Raw genomic sequence first — 21,206 nt, forward strand, 5'->3', positions numbered from 1 at the left:
TAAAAAGGAACGAAAGTCTGATACATGCTACAACATGGATGAACCTTGAAAATATGGTAAGTAAAACAAACCAGACACAAAAGGAAGAATATTGTATATAATATATGATTTGCTTATATGACATACCTAGAATAGGCAATTGCATAGAGAGAGAAACTAGAATAGAGATTACCAGGAGCTAGGAAGAAGGGGAGTTACCATGTAAGGGGTACAGAGTTTCTGTTTGGAATAATAAAAAAGTTCTGTAAATACATAGTGGTAATGGTTGCACTACACTGTGAATGAACTTAATGCCACTGATTTTTACACTTAAAAATAGTTAAAACGACGGCTGGGCACGGTGGCTCATGCCTGTAATCCCAGCACTTTGGGAGGCTGAGGCAGGTGGATCACCTGAGGTCAGAAATGGGAGACTAACCTGGCCAACATGGTGAACCCCCGTCTCTACTAAAAATACAAAAATTACCCGGGCGTGGTGGTGTACACCTGTAATCCCAGCTACTCTGGAGGCTGAGGCAGGAGAAACGCTTGAACCCAGGAAGCAGAGGTTGCAGTGAGCCAAGATCGCACCACTGCACTCCAGCCTAGGAAACAGAATGAGACTCAGTCTCAAAAAAATAAAAATAGTTAAAATGACAAATTTTTATATTATCTATATTTTACCATAATAAAAAAGTCTGTATGGAAAGAGAAATAGACAAGATGGCAGCAAGAGACTCAAGCAGGATTTGGGGAAGTTTTTCTTCTCTTCAATGACGTGAAGGACTTAACCTTCATATGGAAATATTTCTTTTTTTTTTTTTTGGAGACAGAGTCTCACTCTGTCGCCCAGGCTGGAGTGCAGTGGCATGATCTCAGCTCCAGGCCCAGCTAATTTTTGTATTTTTAGTAGAGATGGGGTTTCACCATGTTGGCCAGGCTGGTCTTTAACTCCTGGCCTCAAATGATGCGCCTGTCTCGACCTCCCAAAGTGCTGGGATTACTGTTGTCAGCCACCAAGCCTGGTCAGAGATACTTATATCTTGGGTCCCAATCACTGATGGAAAAAAAAGACCCTTATTATTTGTTAGTGGCCAGACTTACAGAGTAGTACCCTCATAGCACAGACTTAGAAACTAGTATTATGGAAACGCTTTAAGTATTACATTTAACCTATGAACAATACTGAATCAACTACTCATATTCTTCAAACTGAAACCTTTAGACTTAATAACCAGTTAGGAAAAAAAGAGCACAAGCACAATGGCAGCAAAGCTTTTAAATTTTATATAGAATATTGACAATGAAGAATAAACAAAATAAAAACTTTTAAATTACCTAGGAATAAACTCAACAATGAGAAATTCAAAAGCAACAAAAACTATAAAATGTATAGGAATAAATTAAAAGATGCCTAGAAACTATATGAAGAAAACTAGAAGCCATTATTGGGGGACATAAAAGAAAATGTGAGTAAATGAAGAAATATAAACTCCCAGGTGGAAAAATGGAGAATTATAAAGATACACAGTTTCTCTAAATTAATCCATAAATTAAATAAGGTCTCAATCATGTTTATTCATTCGACGACAAGGTAGAATCTAACAAAAATGACCTTAGAGTTTATTTAGGATAATCAAGCAAGCACAGTCAAGGAATTTAAAATTATAAAGCCTTTGTGATAAAACAATTATATTGGGCCGGGCGTGGTGGCTCAAGCCTGTAATCCCAGCACTTTGGGAGGCCGAGATGGGTGGATCACGAGGTCAGGAGATCGAGACCATCCTGGCTAACACGGTGAAACCCCGTCTCTACTAAAAATACAAAAAACTAGCCGGGCGAGGTGGCAGGCGCCTGTAGTCCCAGCTACTCGGGAGGCTGAGGCAGGAGAATGGCGTGAACCCGGGAGGCGGAGCTTGCAGTGAGCTGAGATCCGGCCACTGTACTCCAGCCTGGGCGGCAGAGCAAGACTCCGTCTCAAAAAAAAAAAAAAAAAAAAAAATTATATTATCTGGTGATAATAGCACCAGACTAGACAAACAGATCAATGAAGCAGAATAGAAAGCTCTCAAATAGGTTTGAGAATATATAAGAGCCGGGCAAGGTGGCTCACGCCTGTAATCCCAGCACTTTGGGAGGCTGAAGCGGGCGGATCACGAGGTCGGGAGATCGAGACTATCCTGGCTAACATGGTGAAACCCCGTCTCTACTAAAAATACAAAAAAATTAGCTGGGCGTGGTGGCGGGCACCTGTAGTCCCAGCTACTCTGGAGGCTGAGGTGGGAGAATGGTGTGAACCCGGGAGGCGGAGCTTGCGGTGAGCCAAGATCGTGCCACTGCACTCCAGCCTGGGGGACAGAGCGAGACTCTGTCTCAAAAAAAAAAAAAAAAGTAAGAATTTAGTATAGTATAAAAGTAGCATTTTGGCCAGGTGCATTGGCTTATGCCTGTAATCCTAGCACTTTAGGAGGCTGAGGCAGGTGGACCATTCGAGCCCAGGAGTCTGAGATCAGCCTAGGCAACATGGTGAAACCACATCTCTACAAAAAAATACAAAAAGTAGGCCAGGCCAGGTGGCTCATGCCTGTAATCCCAGCACTTTGGGAGGCCGAGGCGGGTGGATCACGAGGTCAGGAGATCGAGACCATCCTGGCTAACACGGTGAAACCCCGTCTCTACTAAAAATACAAAAAATTAGTCAGGCATGGCGGCGGGCGCCTGTAGTCCCAGCTACTCGGGAGGCTGAGGCAGGAGAATGGTGTGAACCTGGGAGGCGGAGCTTGCATTGAGCTGAGATCCGGCCACTGCACTCCAGCCTGGGCAACAGAGCCAGACTCCGTCTCAAAAAAAAAAAAAAAAAAAAAAAAAAAAAACAAAAACTAAACCAAAAACAGAAATTAGCCAGGCTTGGTGATGTATGCCTGTAGTCCCAGCTACTTGGGAGGCTAAGGTGGTAGGATAGTTTGAGCCCAGGAGGTGGAGGCTGTAATGACCCATGATCACACTACTGCACTCCAGTCTGGGCAACAGAGCAAGACCTTATTTCAAAAAAAAAATGCAGGTAGCATTTCAATTAGTAGAAAAGGTTAGACTGTTCCATAAAAGGGACTTGGACACTTTGGCTAGTCATTTGGGAAAGAAAGAAAGTTAAATATTTACCTTCTACTTAAGATTTTATTCTAAAAAGTAGACAAACATTTAAATATTTAAAATACTGTACATATTAGAAGAAAATATGGTTTGCTATCTTGGGGGTAGGGAAGATCTTTTGAAGAGTTATAATACCAAAGACAGGAATCATATAGGAAAGACTGATAAATACAAATGTATGCATATGAAGTTTCTGTATGTCAGAAATACCATAAAACTAAACATTAAAAGACTTTCTGGGCATGATAGAATAAATGCTATTGGATTAGTCCTCCTACTATAAACAGAAAACTAGAAAAAAACAAATGAAACAACTGCTTTCAGACACTGAGCAACTAGTAGTGTAAGATTCTGTGATACCTGTGAGAAGGGAAGGGAAATGAAGTGAGCCCTACAATTGTCCCTGGCTTTCTGCTGAAGGCAAGCCAATTATCACAGTCTTCCTGAGCTGTGGAGACATATTAGAGTCTGAGGAGGTTAAGACAGCTGGAAATTGCAAGGCACAACTGGAGAAGAGGGTGCTCCACAAGATCTGCAAGGGCTCCCTTTAGTCTTTGCCTGAATAACTACTAAGCTACACAGGCATAGGATGAGACCCCAGAATGTCAGGCAAAGGTCCTATAACCTGAACAACTATCAGAGCCCACAAAAGATTGGGAGATACTCAAAAGTTGGGGATAGGGGGAGATTTCTCAGTTTTTCTTTGTAAATTTATATCTAGATTGTGGGGTCCAACTGAGCATTCTAAAACTTTGGGCTCTCAGGTTTCATGACACAAGTTCTACCTATGTCCATCCTAAAGATGGTTTCTTACTGGAGTTGATTTTGGTTTTAAGAGCACTAGAGGAGAAACTTGCTATGAAATCTTTGGGAAAGGGGAATCTCATCATGACTAGCTCAGCATCACCTATTGGTTCAGACTACGCAGCTCATTTCAAATGAGATCAGGCACATTTAGGGTGGTATAGCCACAGACTATGCAGCTCATTTCAAATTTAACTAAACATTAAGTAGTAAGGCCTCTGCCAATTTTGTTAAGTCCGGCAAAAAGTTTGGGTTGTATTTTTGAGAAGGGACTTATCTGTATGACTCTCTCCTTTAACTGTTGTGGTCCTTTGGGGACTGCTGTAAATAACTCCAACCACTTAAAGTTGTGGACTTCCCTGTATTAATGTTCTTTTCAAATGCTATTTAAACATGAACAGAGGTTCTGAAATTGATCTAGTACTTACGTGGCAGCTGGCGTACAGTCCACTGTCATCACTTAAGGACAAGACCAATTCCTCTGATACATGCTGCCTATGTCCAGATGTGTTTTATATGGAGTGTTACTTATCTTCTGGTTTTTGCCTAATGACCCTAATCTTAGTGCTAAGTATTCTGGCTATACACAATATAGTTCACGGGCTAAATATGTGACTAACAAAGTCAAGGAAGTCAGTGTAAAATGTTACAGAAATATGCTCATATGCAGTATATTATGAGTGAAGGATCTGAATATAAAGAGTCAAAATAATGTTAATTAGAGATATCATTCTACTAATTTAGATTAACTTTAATACTAACAATAAAATTTTACAAAATAAAAATTTTAACATAGAGAATAAAGTCCACATGGACTTTGTTACTATTTATATTTTTTGTTTTTTGAGACAGGGTCTCACTCTGTCAACCAAGCTGGAGTGCAGTGGCACAATCATGGCTCACTGCAGCCTTGAACTCCTGGGCTCAGCAACAGGCACACACCACCATGCCCAGGTAATTTTTAAAATTTTTTAAGAGACAGGGTCTCTTGCCAGGGCTGATCTTGAACTTCTGGCCTCAAGAGATTCTCCTGCCTTGGCCTCCCAAAGCATTAGGATTACAGGAGTGAGTCGCTGCATCCAGCCTGGACTTTGTTACTATTAAAAAAAGAGGCAGGATCATATTTGGCTGAACCAACAAAGTTTTAAACAGAAATATTTCGTGTGTATCACCTGATAGTGGGAAATATTTCATGTGCCTTTAACTTCTCAATGTCTTTATGGTGTCTTTCTAGATGTCATCATTTCATATCACATGGCACCACTAACCCTTATAGCCCTATTCAGAAGTTTCCTATTCCACTGGTTAAGAAGGGGGAAAGTCAGCCTTCTAGGCTGTCCACTGCTACTACCTAGACATTATTTACTTCTTCTTGGGGATAAAAAAAAATCTCTCCTACTCTAAGGCCTGTTTTTCACTACGCCAGAGGTTGAAGACTTGGAGCCAAATTTGGCCTACAGATACATGTTTTTATTTGGCCAACGGAGTAAAGAAACATTTAAACTATTTGCAAATACGTAAAAATTTAAGAAATGTCACATAAAAAAATTCAGATTTTCAGCTTCTCTTGAAAAATTAAGACATCTAGCAACATAGGATACTCATTTCCTTAGGACAACAATCAGATGAAGGACATGCTGCTTTAGATGGAATATGCATGCACTCTTCTAGTTTAGCACAATCCCACCTGGCCCACCTTAGTCATTTACATTATTTGCCTGGCCCCTGCAGGACACCTGAGTTTGAAATCTGTGTTCTTCACCTTTAGTCACCATTATTAACTGATTCTCATTCACAAAAACTTATGCACCTGGCACAATCATTCTCTCGGCTCCAAATCTCTCCCATCATAGTGAGTTACTTTATTGTTCACATGTACAACCTATCCAAATCCCTGCAAATCTTTGTGCCAATAGTTTGCACCTTTGCTCCAGCCAAACACATCCATGGCTACCAAACACATCCATGGCTATACCCAGAATGCTATCTAGTGAAAACTGCTTCACCTCTGGAACTTTCAACTCCAAATATTCAACTTTCTTACCACAGCCTTGTGTCTGTCCAGTTTTTTCATTCTCTTTCTCTTACTTCAAGAAAATTGCCAGGCCCATTAATTTCTATCTCTCAACATATTAAGCCTCTCCTGGCATTACTTTAATGTATGATCAGCCCCATGTTTTAAAAACTAAGGTAATGCAGAAGAAGATACCAAAGTAAGCTATGGGATCATTGTTGTATAGCTTCCTGAATCAGCAATTTTACTTGAAGATTGGAGAGGGGATGTGAAGTAATTTGGTAAGAAATTTAAAGCAAGTTAAAGTACAGATAAGCCTAAAGGAAAATTTGCATAAGTTTTTAAGATAAAACACAAATTGCCAAATAAATTGCAAGCTTTTGTGAAGCTGCTCTGAGATATTCCCCCAAACTGGAGACTATACGGTCACAATCCTCTGCAATAAAGCGTCCTTTATTGGTTTGAGATGCCCGAACTTCAATAATTTTTTTTTCTTTTGCTAATACCCTCACAATTCCCAATCTTTCCAGCACATCCACAAAACAAAATCTCAATCCTGAATCAATTTTATCATCTGCCTTCTCAGTTTCCTAACTTGATCTGATGAGCACTGACAAAAATTACAGAACTGTTACAAATGATACTGCTCAAAAAAAAAAGTCTCCATCTTCAGCTGGACCCTGAAAAGCTGCTCAACAGCATTCTTCTGAAATGTCCCTAATCAGCTCCTTTTCCAATTTCCCATAAAAATAATTCTTGTTGATATTTTTCTTCAAATTCCTTCTCGTACTTTAATCTCAGCAAAAAATACCGTTTCCTGCTTTACAGAGAACTAAGATGTTACTTAGGCGGAAACTTTCTCAATGTCTATCTTCCCACTTTCATAGGCATTTCATATCCTTTTCTTCTCTTTGACCTATACAAAGGTCTCCTCTGTCCAACTGCCTTCATCCCCTCAACATATTGTCTACTTCCTTCTTCCCTTCACAGGCAACTCTCAATCTCTACTTTCTTGCTTCCCATTCATTCATAACTCCTGCAGTCTGGCTTTTTATTCTACCACTTCAGTGAAATAACTCTTCTAATAACCATCCTCTTTGGTCTTCTCTGTAGCACTTGACCTGTTGGTAATTTTCCCTCTTTGAAATTCTCTTCTCTTAGTTTGCAGTATATTATTCTCTCCTAGTTTTTCTTCTTTCATTCTGGCCACTCCTTCATATTCACTTTTTTTTTATTTTTTTATTTTTTTTGAGACAGAGTCTCGCTCTGTGGCCAGGCTGAAGTGCAGGGGTGCAATCTCGGCTCACTGCAACCTCCGCCTCCCGGGTCCAAGTGATTCTCCTGCCTCAGCCTCCCGTTGGGACAACTGGCGCATGCCACCACGCCCAGCTTATTTTTTGTATTTTTAGTAGAGACAGGGTTTTGCTATGCTGTTCAGGATGGTCTCGATCTCTTGACCTCATGATCCACTCGCCTCGGCCTCCCAAAGTGCTGGGATTACAGGCGTGAGCCACTGTGCCAGGCCTCACCTATTATCTTAAATATTGGAATTTGTCAGGTCTATTCTTATCCCACATCCTCTCTTAAACTAAACAGTGATTCTTATCTTTTTTGGGATCACACACAACTTTGATAATCTGATAAAATCTATGGTCTTTCTACTCAGTAAAATAATCATATTTTACATACAACATCAGAGGATTCAAGGAATGTACCCTACTCCCTATTTGAGCTCATCTACTTATATTTTTATATGCTGATAATCTGAAAAATAACCGTATTTATAGTATAAACTCTCTTCTGAGGCCAGGTGCAAAAGTTCACACCTATAATCCCAGCACTTTGGGAGGCCGAGGGAGGTGGATCATTTGAGGTCAGGAGTTTGAGACCAGCCTGGCCAACATGGTGAAACCCCGTCTCTACTAAAAATGCAAAAATTAGCTGGGTGTGATGACATGTGCCTGTAATCCCAGCTACTTGGGAAGCTGAAGCAGGCAAATCATTTGAACCTGGGAGACGAACATTGCCATGGGCCGAGATCGCACCACTGCACTCCAGCCTGGGTGACAGACCAAGACTGTGTCCCAAAAAAAAAAATATATATATATATATATATCATCTGAGCTTTGGACTTGTATACAGCTAACTACCTATTAAAAGTCTTCACTTAGATGTCCTACCCTAATACAACATAGCAAGTTGAACTCTGCTATCTTTTCTCCAAACCACTCTTCCTGTATTTCCCGTATTAGTCAATGGCACCACTTGTTGCCCAAGTCAGAACTTTGGACGTCATTTGATTTCTTCATCCTTCCAAAAATGGAAATTTCTCCTAATTGCAAAAGTACATAATACTTTTAGTGAGCACATATGCTCACTAAAAAATTCAAATACCTAAGTACAAACAAGTATAAAGTAAAAACTATTCTCCATTTCTCCCTTTGGTAATTCAATTCCATGGCAACAACTGAGCTAAACAGTGACTGACTCCTAGATGGGGTACCTGCTCTCCAGTTCATTGGCCCCCACAACATAGCCCATTTCACTCATTTGTATTACCTGTCCATAGAATCCAAATTTGTGACCCTCCCTTTCTAAATATACTGTTGAGTAATATGGTTCTCAATAATACAACTTGAATATCTTTTCATATGAGTATACACAAATACACCTAATTTGTTAGCTAAGTCTACCATTTTGATAGCTAAGCAGTACTTCATCATATAGATGTGCCATTTTTAAAACAATTTCCTATTGTTGGATATTTAGAATGCTCCATGTTTTTGCAATTACAAGCAATGCTGCAAAGAACATTTGTACATGTACCTTTATAAACTTGTGTGGAGTAGTCCCTGGAAGTGAAGGTGCTTAGCCAATGGAAATGAACATTTACAGTCCTCTAAAACGTTTGTACTAATTTATGTTTCCCCCAAGAGCATGAGTGCTTGATACCATCTTAAAATCTCCATCCTTTACCTATGCCCCCAACTTCTAACCGTTTATGAAACATCAATTCTACCTCCTCAGTATCTCTACACCCGTCTTCATCTTTTTACTCTTATTGATACTGATCTTAGTTCAGGCCGTCAGTATTTTTAACTGGGAATGCTGTCAATAGTTTCTTTACCGGTCTCTATCTTATTCCCCTCTTCCAATCCATTCTTCAGATAGGTTTCGGAATGATACATTCAGGTACTAGTACCTGATATGTCCCTTTCTCCTTCTAAAGGTTTGGTGTAACATACTAGGCCTTTCATGATTTGGCCCCTCTACCTTTAAAATCTCGAATCTCACTACCAAATGTAATTCCACTATGCATCCTAGTCATATTTAACTACCGGCATTTCCCTATCCAAGGCACCTTCATCTACTTTTGCATTTGTGCTATCTGCCAGGAACTTCTCCACCGTTTTCCACTTGACTATTTCCTTGGCACAGTAGGTGCTCAATAAGTAGTTATTATCATCATCATTCTTCAAAACTCAGTTCAAAAGTCAACTTCCTCTTAGGAGAGTTCCCCTGTTTCCTATACAAGGAAAAACCATGGAAAACATATAACATCATCCCCTTTACATCAACTGTTCAAGTTAAATAAGTCCTTGCTAACATAAATAACAGTATCATGAATACCTCTGACTACATCTCTGATTAGGATTATAATCTTACCACATGCTAACTACTTACATGCACTATTTTATTTAATCCTCACAACAACCCTCAGAGGGGAGTACTATTATTCTTATTTTACAGATAGGAAAAGCAGAGACTAAGTTATTTGCTCAAAGTCACATTGCTATTAAGTGCTGGGGCCAATGTTCAAATCCAAGTCTACCTGACAATAAAGTCTGTTCAATATAGTCTGAACAATTTTTTAGTCTCTCAATATTGCCAAATAGCTTTCCAGAAATCTCACACAATTTTATACTGCCAACAGCAAAGCGTGAGAGCACCTGTCTCACTACCATTATGTCTACTAAAAAACTGAGTTGGCCGGATGCAGTGGCTCATGAGGTCAGGAGTTTGAGACCAGCCTAGCCAAGATGGTGAAACCCCATCTCTACTAAAAATACAAAAATTAGCCGGGCACGGTGGCGGGAACCTGTAATCCCAGCTACTCGGGAGGCTGAGGCAGGAGAATCGCTTGAACCCAGGGGGTGGAGGGTGCAGTGCGCCAAGATCATGCCACTGTACTCTAGCCTGAGTGACAGAGCAAGACTCCGTCTAAACAACAACAAAACAAAACAAAAAACAAACAAACAAAAAAAACCTCTTTCAATTTTTTTTTTTTTTTTTTTTTTGAGACTAAGTCTCACTCTGTCACCCAGGCTGGGGTGCAGTGGCACTATCTCGGCTCACTGCAACCTCTACCTCCCAGGTTCAAGCAATTATCATGCCTCATACTCCCAAGTAGCTGGGATTACGGGAGCCTGCCACCACGCCTGGCTAACTTTTGTATTTTTAGTAGAGATGGGGGTTTCACCATGTTGGCCAGGCTGATCTCGAACTCCTGACCTCAGGTGATCTATCTGCCTCGGCCTCCCAAAGTGCTGGGATTACAGGCATGAGCCACCACGTCCGGCCCAATTGCATTTCTTCGATTACTAGTGCAACACAATATTTATTCATGTTTGTTACCTCTTTAATTTTCGTCTTTTGTGATTTGTCCATCTGCCCTCTGCTTACTTTTTTATTAGTATCTTCTGGGTTTTTCTTACTGTTTTACATAAGCTCCTTGTAAGTCTGCCCTATGTCCTAAGTCAGGCATCATCAGGTCAAGTGCCTTTCTGTAACACTCTTGCTTATCACTTGCTACACACAGTCTTTTTTAGACGTCTGTGAGCTTACCAACACTTCCACTGCCAGAATTCTGGGTGATTAACTTTAGGTGTTTTCATGAAACAATAATGGATAATTGACCCAACAAGGGACATTTCCACTCTCCAATTTCCAATGTGTAATAAGCAGAGCAAAGTGAGAAAGTAGATTCTTTCAACCCAAACCAGAATGAACAAAAATGGAAGTCTCATCTCTTAACTGATATATGCATGTCCTAGTTACATATAATTCCCTGAACTTGCCCTGTTCTTTCATTCTTCCATGATATTAAATATTGTGTTCTCTGCCCAGAACGCCTATTTCTTCATCAGTCTTTCCGACTGACCAATCCTTCACCTTTTCTCTCCAATACTCTGCACCTTCTGACAAACTTAACAGTCATACTACTTACTGCTAAAAATTACAGGAGAAAAGTCTTATAATCATGTGGATTCTTAGTTGAGAATCTCAGTATGCCAGATAATTCTCTCATATGCCCTTAGCTCCCTCTTCTATTTGTTTAAGGAATTATAAGAAATCGTTTCCCTGTTTCATTCCTTCAGTGTTTTCCTATTTAGGATCAAGTACAAACTCAAGTATAGCACACAAAATCCTCTATGATTTGACTCTTGCCTGCCTCTCTAAACAGTTATTCACCAATATGTACACTTGAACTGCAACCCCAACACCTTGTTTCTTTTTTCTTTTTTTGAGACGGAGTTTCACTTTTGTTGCCCAGACTGGAGTACAATGGCGCCATCTTGGCTCCCTACAACCTCCGCCTCCCAGGTTCAAGCGATTCTCCTGCCTCAGCCTCCTGAGTAGCTGGGCTTACAGGCATGCGCCACCACGCCCGGCTAATTTTGTATTTTTAGTAGAGACGGGGTTTCTCCATGTTGGTCAGGCTGGTCTCAAACTCCCGACCTCAGGGGATCCCACCACCTCGGCCTCCCAAAGTGCTGGGATTATAGGCGTGAGTCACCGCACCCGGCCTGTTTCTTAAACCTATCATGCAATTTCAGGCCTCTGTGCCTTTACATATTGCTGTTCTCTCTACCTAGAACATTTTCTCCTCCACATTCTTTGCCAAGTAAACACCATTGACCTTTCAGAATTCAGCTTAAGAAAATTCTCTTCTGGATGGGTGTGGTGGCTCATGCCTGTAATCCTAACACTTTGGGAGGCCAAGATAGGAGGATGGCTTGAGTCCTGGAGTTCCAGACCAGACTGGGCAACACAGCAAGATCCCCATCTCTATTTACAAAAAAGAAAAAGAAGAAAGAAAATCCTCTTCCAGAAAGCTTCCTCTAACCCCACTTTTTTTTTTTTTTTGGAAATGGGGTCTCACTATGTTGCCCAGGCTGGTCTTGCACTCCTGAGCTCAAGTGATCCGCCCGCCTTGGCCTCCCAAGGTGCTAGGATTACAGGCGTGAGCCACCGCACCCCGCCCCACTCTAATTTAGATATACTGTCCTGTGATACTCTGTGCATGCTTATAGCAATAAAATTTAAGTACTATAATTTTTCTTTTCTGTTTCCCGAACTAAACTAAACTAATTTGGAACAGAAACCATATATAATTTGATATTTATAATATCTATCAGTGCCAGCACATATAAGTACTCAATGTTTAAAAATTGTCATTAAAAACTGTATTAGTTTGTTTATGAAGCCTTCCCTCTCAGTTAAGATATTCCTTGCTCTCGTCTGATGCACTCTGCACATACTTCTATTATAGCCCTTGTCAAGCTGCATTTTACTTATTTATTTTATTTATTTATAGAGACAGGGTCTTGCTGTCACCCAGGATGTAGTGCAGGGGCGTGATCATAGCTCACTGCAGTCTTGAACTCCTAAGTTCAAGTGACCCTCCTGCCTTAGCCTCCCAAATAGCTAAGACTTCAGGCACTCACCACTACACCTAGCTAAGCTTTTATTTGTAAGTGTTTTATACAGACAAGGAAGGTCTTGCTATGTGTGCCCAGGCTGGTCTCAAACTCCTGGCCTCAAGCAATCCTCCCACCTCCGCCTACCAAAGTGTTGAGATTACAGGCATGAGCCACCATGCCTGGTTCCAAGCTGCATTTTAATTGTCTCTTTCTGCCAACTGGATTGTGAATTACTTGAGGACAGTTGACTGTCTCTCCTATCAGTAGATTAAGCAGCTAGCACAGAGCCTGGCATATGTTATTCAATCAACTCATGTACTGAGCAAAACTCCATGCACCAAGGAAGCTCACCACGGTCTATAGCTACCCATTTCCCTAAGCTCCATCTAAGGGCCTGGGACATAGGTGAGTTTTCACATTCTAGGAAAAAGCAGTGATGGCTCAGAGCCCAAAGTAATATCCATTTGATTTTTATTCTCACTTCATTTTTCTGTGCCTTCCGAGATTTCAAAAGTAAGCATATATTACTTTTTCATCATTAAAGGCTAATAGCAATCTTTATACAACATACACACTAAAATATATGCTTGCTTTAAAAAAAAAAAAAAAAAAAAAAAAAGGCCTGGCCAGGAGTGTGGCTCACACCTGTAATCCCAGCACTTTGGGAGGCTGAGGCAGATGGATCACCTGAGGTCAGGAGTTCGAGACGAGCCTGGCCAACATAGTGAAACCCCATTTCTACTAAAAATACAAAAATTAGCTGAGCGTGGTGGTAGGCACCTGTAATCCCAGCTACTCAGGAGGCTGAGGCAGGAAAATTGCTCGAACCTGGGAGAGGTGGAGGTTGCAGTGAGCCAAGATCACGCCACTGTACTCCAGCCTGGGCGACAAGAGTGAAACTCCATCTCAAAAAAATAAAAATAAAAAGACTAAGTCACTCAATTGATTCTGCGATCACTGCTCAAGGCTGCTTTATGCACATAAATTTTAATAATGCTGGCTAGGAGTGTTGGCTCATGCCTATAATCCCAGCATTTTGCGAAGCCGAGGTGGGAGGATTGCTTGAGCTCAGCCTGGGCAAAACAGCAAAACCCTGTCTCTACTAAAAAAAGAGCCTGGCGCAGTGGCGTGTGCCTGGTTCAGCGAACTATGATCACATCACAGCATCCAGCCTGGTTAGGAGAGCAAGATCCTGTCTCAAAAAAAATTTTTTTAATAATGCTAAGTAATGTCAGATGGATAGAAGATGGATGGATTCATGGAAAGAAAATAAAGAGAAATACCCACCATTATACTTAACACTGTTGGCCAGAATAAGGTTTACATCATCTAGAAAGCTCTCCCGACTCTGATACTTGTGCTTCGAGATGTTCTGTGATGAAAAGAATCAGGCACTCAGATACACACACACAGTCACTTGATTACAAAAAGGCATTTAGATCAAATCAGTCACTCACCTTACGTATGGTCTCTAAATCCATTGGATTGACAATCACTTTGTAATAATCTGGAACAAATTTCTTATTAACTGGGTGATGAAATGGCCAAGACTAGTAAATAGAAAGCATAAGAAATTAAATGGAAATCACTCTTCATACCAGAATTTCACCACCTTTGTTGGGTTACAAATATTCCTATAAAAAGCTATGGACTCTTTCCCTAGAAAAACACATAATCATACAAAACTTCTGTATATAATGTAAGGGGTTCACAGATTCCTTTAAGGATTTCTATGCCATGATAGGGTAAAAACACTTGCTCTAAAGTCATAATTAAAATTTCTTATTCCCTAGTCCCATCCGGAAGTTTTATAGCATTACACACGTAGAACACATTCCTATAGTGCAAAAGGAAACTGTTGAGAATTCCTAGGGAGGATCACCATAACAATATAAAAACGAAATAAAAGACAACCAATGGTGTCTAATTATCAAAGTATCATTTGCTTAGAAGTACCTTTAAATCAAAAGCCTCACATTCGCTAGCACCCTCTCTCTATAGGGCTACTCAGGAGCATTCATATACTGAATGTCAGCAACAGGAAGCAAAAACCTCCCTACATCCAAAGATTCCTGGCCTCTTTGACTTCAATGATAATGTACTCTTTAAAAAAAAGATAATGTACCCATACAGCAAAAAGGTCAATATTTAAAATCACATACCAGTCACAACTGACATACCCACTTAGACTCTCCAAAATACACACACGTACACCCTATACATTTTTCCTTTCCCCTGCATGATCCTCACAATATTTAGCACAGAGACAGCTTACATCTGGAACTGCCATCATTTTCTGGGTGACTATGTTGTCCAGAATGAAAGAAAAGGCTACTTGGTCATCATCATCCAGCAAGGGGTTGATAGCTTTCTCTAAGCGAGCTAATTTGTCTTCTTTCTGAAATTAAAGCAAAGCCAAGACAGAAGTTTCCCTAAGGTGTGATCACCACAGAAAAATTAAGGATAATTTGCTGGGCGTGGTGGCTCATGCCTGTAATCCCAGCACTTTGGGAGGCTGAGGCGAGTGGATCACGAGGTCAAGAGATCGAGACCATCCTGGCTAACACGGTTAAACCCCATCTCTATTAAAAATACAAAAAAAACTAGCAAGGTATGTTGGCGGGCGCCTGTAGTCCCAGCTACTCGGGAGGCTGAGGCAGAAGAATGGCATGAATCTGGGAGGTGGAGCCTGCAGTGAGCCAAGATCGTACCACTGCACTCCAGGCTGGGTGACAGAGCGAGGCTCCATCTCAAAAAAAAAAATTAAGGACAATTTAAGGTTCAGCTAGCTATCTATGACCCTTGCCCCAGAAAGTGTAACTTTGAATTGTCTACGGAATGACAAAAAGTCAAGATAAATGATATTCCAGGCTGGGCACAGTGGCTCACACCTGTAATCCCAGCAATCTGGGAGGCCGAGCAGGTGGATCACATGAGGCCAGGAGCTTGAGACCAGCCTGGTCAACATGGCAAAACCCCATCTCTACTAAGAATTAAAAAAAAAAAAAAAATTGGCTGGGCGTGGTGGCACACGCCTGTGGTCCCAGCTACTCAGGAGGCCAAGGCACAAGAATCACTTGAACCCAGGAGGCAGAGGTTGCAGGGAACCAAGATCATCCCACTGCACTCCAGCCCGGGTGACAGAACGAGACCCTCTCTCAAAAAAAAAAAAAAAAACAACAACAACAACAAAAAAAAGATATTCCAGTAAAACGGTCAAAATGGATACGTCAACAACTTCTTTAGGTACTCTACATTCTATTCTTCTGGTTCACCAAAATTTATACTTCCCTGAGTGTCAACATCATAGCTGCCACACACACAAAAAAAACATCTTTAGCGATTTAGGCTTTAAGATCATGCTCTCTGTTTTTGGTATAAAACTACTGCTGAACAACACTAAACATTATTACTGATTAGTGACTTTTGTATAATGGGACGTAACCCAATAAATTTATTTTAGACTCTAGTAGGAAAAAGTTTGTATTCCTATTGCTCCAAATCCTCATCAACACTTAGTATTGTCAGTCTTTTTAATTTTAGCCTTTCCAGTGGGTATGTAGTGACATCGTGGTTTAAATTTGCATCTCCTCAATAATCCGTCAAGTTGAGAATCTTTCCATGTTTACTGGCTAGCTATCCTCTTTTGTGAAATGTCTACTTCATACTTACACTTTTGTAGGTTTATAAAGTACCATTAAATGTTTTTGGTAAGAAGAGGGAATATAGATAGATTATCATTTAAAAATTAAAACTTCTAGCACTTGCTGCTTGGTTGGTTAAAAATACAAAGAAGAAAAAATTAAAATTCCTCCTTCCTAAAACATTGACTAGTCTCTCAGCTACAGCTGACTTCCTGGAAACTCACTTTCCTTTGCCCTTTCTAATGAGTTATGGGCCCAGTTTTTCCATCTACAAAAGGGACTGGCCTATGAGTTCTAAAGTCCCTTCCAGCCTTCACATATACTAAATATCTGCTACTCCCACATATATTTTTCCTTCTGTTAAATTCCCTACTTCCTAAACACTGATATACCCTCCTCCTTCAAATTCCACTGCCTTTCTCTCACTCTGTCTTACCTCTTTGAGTTTTTCATCACAGAGATCCAGCATGGATTGAGAGATCTGAGTCAATGAGTGTTTTGGCCCTGTAGAGGAACAGTAAGAGATGAAACCATTAAAAATGGAAGGCAAAATCTGCCAACACTTCTTTATCCTCTTAATGCACTTGCTTAAGAACCTAATATGTGTCAGGCACCAGGCTAACTGATGGGTTAGACAAATATACCAGACTTATATCCATTTTTCAGTGCCTAAAACATAGCAGGTACACAATATGAATGAATAAACTAATTTTAACTCTTTCCTTAATTTGTGTATATCTACACACGGTAGTACTACTGCTGCCTTTAATACCTTGAACATAATACTATGGAAGGGGAGCAATAATTTAAGAATGCCTGAAGAGTGAGCAGGCGGCAGGGGCTGCGGATGGCGGGGGCTGTGGATGGTCGGGGCCCCAGGCCAGGGCGGCGGTGCCATCTTGTGCCCAGGGCCGGTGGGGAGGCTGGGGAGGGGACCCCGGGGGGCGCAGGGGACTACGGGAATGGCCTGGAGTCTGAGGAACTGGAGCCTGAGGAGCTGCTGCTGGACCCCAAGCCAGAGCCCAAGCCCGAAGAGGAGCCGCCCCAGCCCGACACCCCCACTCCCGCGGGAGCTCCGGGCCCTGGGCCTGGTTCGGGAGCCCCTGGCAGCCAAGAGGAGGAGGAGGAGGAGGAGGAGCCGGGACTGGTCGAGGGTGACCCAGGGTACGGCGCCATTGAGGACCGGGAACTGGAAACTATCAAAACTCGAGTCAGGGAGATGGAAGAAGAAGCTGAGAAGCTAAAGGAGCTACAGAACAGAGGTAGAGAAGCAGATGAATACGAGTCCACCTCTAGGCAATGCTGGCCCAGCGATCATGTCATTGAAGAGAAGATGGAGGCTGATGCCCGTTCCATCTATGTTGGCAATGTGGACTATGGTGCAACAGCAGAAGAGCTGGAAGCTCACTTTCATGGCTGTGATTCAGTCAACCGTGTCACCATACTCTGTGACAAATTTAGTGGCCATCCCAAAGGGTTTGCATATACAGAGTTCTCAGACAAAGAATCAGTGAGGACTTCCTTGGTCTCAGATGAGTCCCTATTTAGAGGAAGGCAAATCAAGGTGATCCCAAAACGAACCAACAGACCAGGAATCAGCACAACAGACCGGGGTTTCCCACAAGCCCGCTACCGCACCCAGACCACCAACTATAACAGTTACCTCTCTCGATTCTACAGTGGTTTTAACAGCAGGCCCCAGGGTCGCGTCTACAGGGGCCGGGCTAGAGCAACATCATGGTATTCCCCTTACTAAAAAAGTATTAGGAGAAGAGAGAAGAAAAAAAGAGGAAAGGAGGGGAAAAAAAAGAACACACAAAAAAAAAACAGAAGATGACCCTGATGGGAAAAAAAACATTTTTAAAAAAAAAGATATACTGCGGAAGGGGGGAAAATCCCATAACTAACAGCTGAGGAGGGACCTGCTTTGGGGAGTAGGGGAAGGCCCAGGGAGTAGGGCAGGAGGCTGCTTATTTACTCTGGGGATTCGCCATGGACACGTCTCAACTGCGTAAGCTGCTCCCCATGTTTCCCTGCACCATTTCACCCCCTTGGGTGCTGCTCAAGGGTAGGTGAGTGTGGGTGGTAGGAGATTTTTTTTTTTTTTTTTTTTTTTTACCCAGGGCTCTGGAAGGACACCAAACTGTTCTGCTTGTTACCTTCCCTCCATCTTCTCCTCACCTTTCACAGTCCCGTCCTGCCTGCTCCTGTCCAGTCAAGTCTACCACCCACCCCAGCCCTCTTCTCCGGCTCCCTGCTCCTCCAGATTGCCTGGTGATCTATTTTGTTTCCTTTTGTGCTTCTTTTTCTGTTTTGAGTGTCTTTCTTTGCAGGTTTCTGTAGCCGGAAGATCTCCATTCAGCTCCCAGTGGTTCCAGTGTAAATTACCCTTCCCCCTGGGGAAATGCACTACCTTGTTTTGGGAGGTTTAGGAGTGTTTTGTTTTTCAGTTTTTTTTTTTTTTCCCTTTGCCTTTTTTCCCTTTTATTTGGAGGGAATGAGAAGTGGGAACAGGGAGGTGAAAAGTGTATTTTGGTTTTTTTAGCTCATTTCCAGGGGTGGGAATTTTTTTAAAAATATGTGTCATGAATAAAGTTGTTTTTGAAAACTAAAAAAAAAAAAAAAAGAATGCCTAAAGAAACCGATGGGTACCTTGTAATTTTCCCACACTTAGCATATACAATTTGTGATTGCAATTTTTGTTTGTAGAATTTATGGTTTGTGATGTTCTAATAACATTGGGTTAATCCAAAGCCTCTGTTAAAAAATAATCTCTGGGCTGGGCGCGGTGGCTCAGGCCTGTAATCCCAGCACTTTGGGAGGCCCAAGCAGGGCCTGAGGTTGGGAGCTCAAGGCCAGCCTGACCAACATAGAGAAACCCCGTCTCTACTAAAAATACAAAATTAGCCAGGTACGGTGGCGGGCGCCTGTAATCCCAGCTGCTCGGGAGGCTGAGGCAGGAGAATTGCTTGAACCCAGGAGGTGGAGGTTGCGTGAGCCAAGATTGTGCCATTGCACTCCAGCCTGGGCAACAACAGTGAAACTCCGCCTCAAAAAAAAAAAAATACACGAATCTCCACACTGATCCCTATCAGAAGCTTCAGAAAATCCTTGAACTATCTGACCTATCTCTTACACTCCCTGCTTATGAATGCCCTAATTTAAGCTCATCATAAAGAAGCTAAAATATTTTCATTTAGCTAGTAACTCCAATTACTTCTTTTACATATCCTTTGCTAGATTGTATTCCTCTGTCTATCCTTTTGTTAGTGCTCCCCAGAGCCTAAATGTCAGTTCTCTTCTCACTTACTGTTTAATTCAGCATTCACTTGTTTATTCATTTAATAAATGTTTAATGACTATGTACAATGTGTTCAATGATGGGAATATAAGGAAAAATAAGATAGACTTCCTGCCTATGAGACTTACTGGTTTAGGCCAGGCACAGTGGCTCATGCCTGTAATCCCAACACTCTGTGAGACTGAGGCAGGAGGATTGTTTCAGCCTAGGAGTTTGAGACCAGCCTGGGCAACATAGCAAGACCTCACCTCTACAAAAAAAAAAAAAAAAATCAAAAATTAGCTGGCCGTGATGGCATGCACCTGTAGTCCCAGCTACTTGGTAGGCTGAGAAAGGAGGATTGCTTCAGCCCAGGAAGTCAAGGCTGCAGTAAGCCAAGGCTGTGCCACCGCACTGCAGCCTAGGTGACAGAGTGAGATCCCATCTCAAAAAATAGAACAAAAAAATAAAATAAAGATAGTTGCTGGTCTAGTCAAAGAAATGACTTGAAAATAAATTATTGCAAGACAGAGTATAAATGCTTTAAGTATTTATGGATGAAATGATACAAAAGCTGAAAATATATACTAGATTGACCATATGCTAACAAAGTGTTGAACTGAGTGAATAGCACTGAAGTTTATTTCCTCTTTTATTTCTGAATGTGTCTACCAATTTCCGTAATAATTTTTTAAAAAATAGAGTATTCGTATAAATAGAGAAATATATTGGTTGCCATAAATTATGGAGGAGCTACATATGAGATACAGATGCTCCTTGACTTATGATAGGGTTACATCCCAATAAACACATAATCAGTGGAAAACATCATAAATGCATTTACTGCAGACAGCACAACACAGTATGCTATAAGCTGTTTTACAACAATTGAATCTGCTTACTGGGGCCGGGGGTGGTGGCTCACACCTACAATCCCAGCACTTTGGGATGCTGAGGTGGACAGATTGCTTGAGCCCAGGAGTTCGAATGTGACGAAACCCTATCTCTACAAGAAAAAAAAAAATACAAAAATTAGCTGGGCGCACTGAAGCACACCTGTGGTCCCAGCTACTTGGGAGGCTGAGGTGGGAGAATCATCGAGCCTAAGGATATTGAGACTGCATTATGCTGTGATTATGTCACTGTACTCCAGCCTGGGCAACAGAGTGAGACCGTCTCAAAAAAAAAAAAAAAAAAAAAGAAATTTCTTACAATTATGGAGGCTGCGCAGTCCAGGGTCAAGGGGCCTCAATTTGTAAGAGTCTTTTTGCTAATGGAAACTCTGCAGAATACTAAAGTGGCTCAGGGAATCCCGCGGTGCTTGCTCAGGTCCCCTTTCGTCTTCTTATGAAGCCACTAGTCCCACTCCCATATTAACCCATTAATCTATTAATCCATTCATGAGGACAGGGTCCTCCAGATCCAGTCACCTCTTGAAAACCCCACCTCTCAATACTGCCACATTTGGGCATTAAGTTTCAATATGAATTTTGTTTTATTTATTTATTTATTTGAGACAGGGTCTCGCTCTGTCGCTCAGGTTGGAGTGTTGGCCAGGCTGGTCTTGAACTCCTGACTTCCAAGCAATCTGCCCTCCTCAGCTTCCCAAAGTGCTGGGATTACAGGCGTGA

The 21,206-nt window shown here is 41.5% G+C and overlaps 1 protein-coding gene and 1 pseudogene across 2 annotated transcripts in view; one reads left to right on the forward strand and one right to left on the reverse strand.

Annotated features, from left to right (window-relative positions):
• Positions 1-21,206, reverse strand: part of TAF1 (TATA-box binding protein associated factor 1) — a 97,198-nt gene that overhangs the window by 26,771 nt on the left and 49,221 nt on the right. Inside the window, 4 exon segments of the mRNA XM_031660477.1 lie at positions 13,939-14,023; positions 14,109-14,201; positions 14,927-15,049; positions 16,732-16,799. Coding sequence (XP_031516337.1) covers positions 13,939-14,023; positions 14,109-14,201; positions 14,927-15,049; positions 16,732-16,799 — 369 coding nt within the window.
• LOC116272067 lies at positions 17,143-18,051 on the forward strand (annotated as a pseudogene). The gene has a single exon (XR_004180796.1). The product of XR_004180796.1 is annotated as a polyadenylate-binding protein 2 pseudogene (transcript).

The sequence above is a fragment of the Papio anubis genome, chromosome X (assembly GCF_008728515.1).
Source record: "Papio anubis isolate 15944 chromosome X, Panubis1.0, whole genome shotgun sequence".
Lineage (NCBI taxonomy): Eukaryota > Metazoa > Chordata > Mammalia > Primates > Cercopithecidae > Papio > Papio anubis.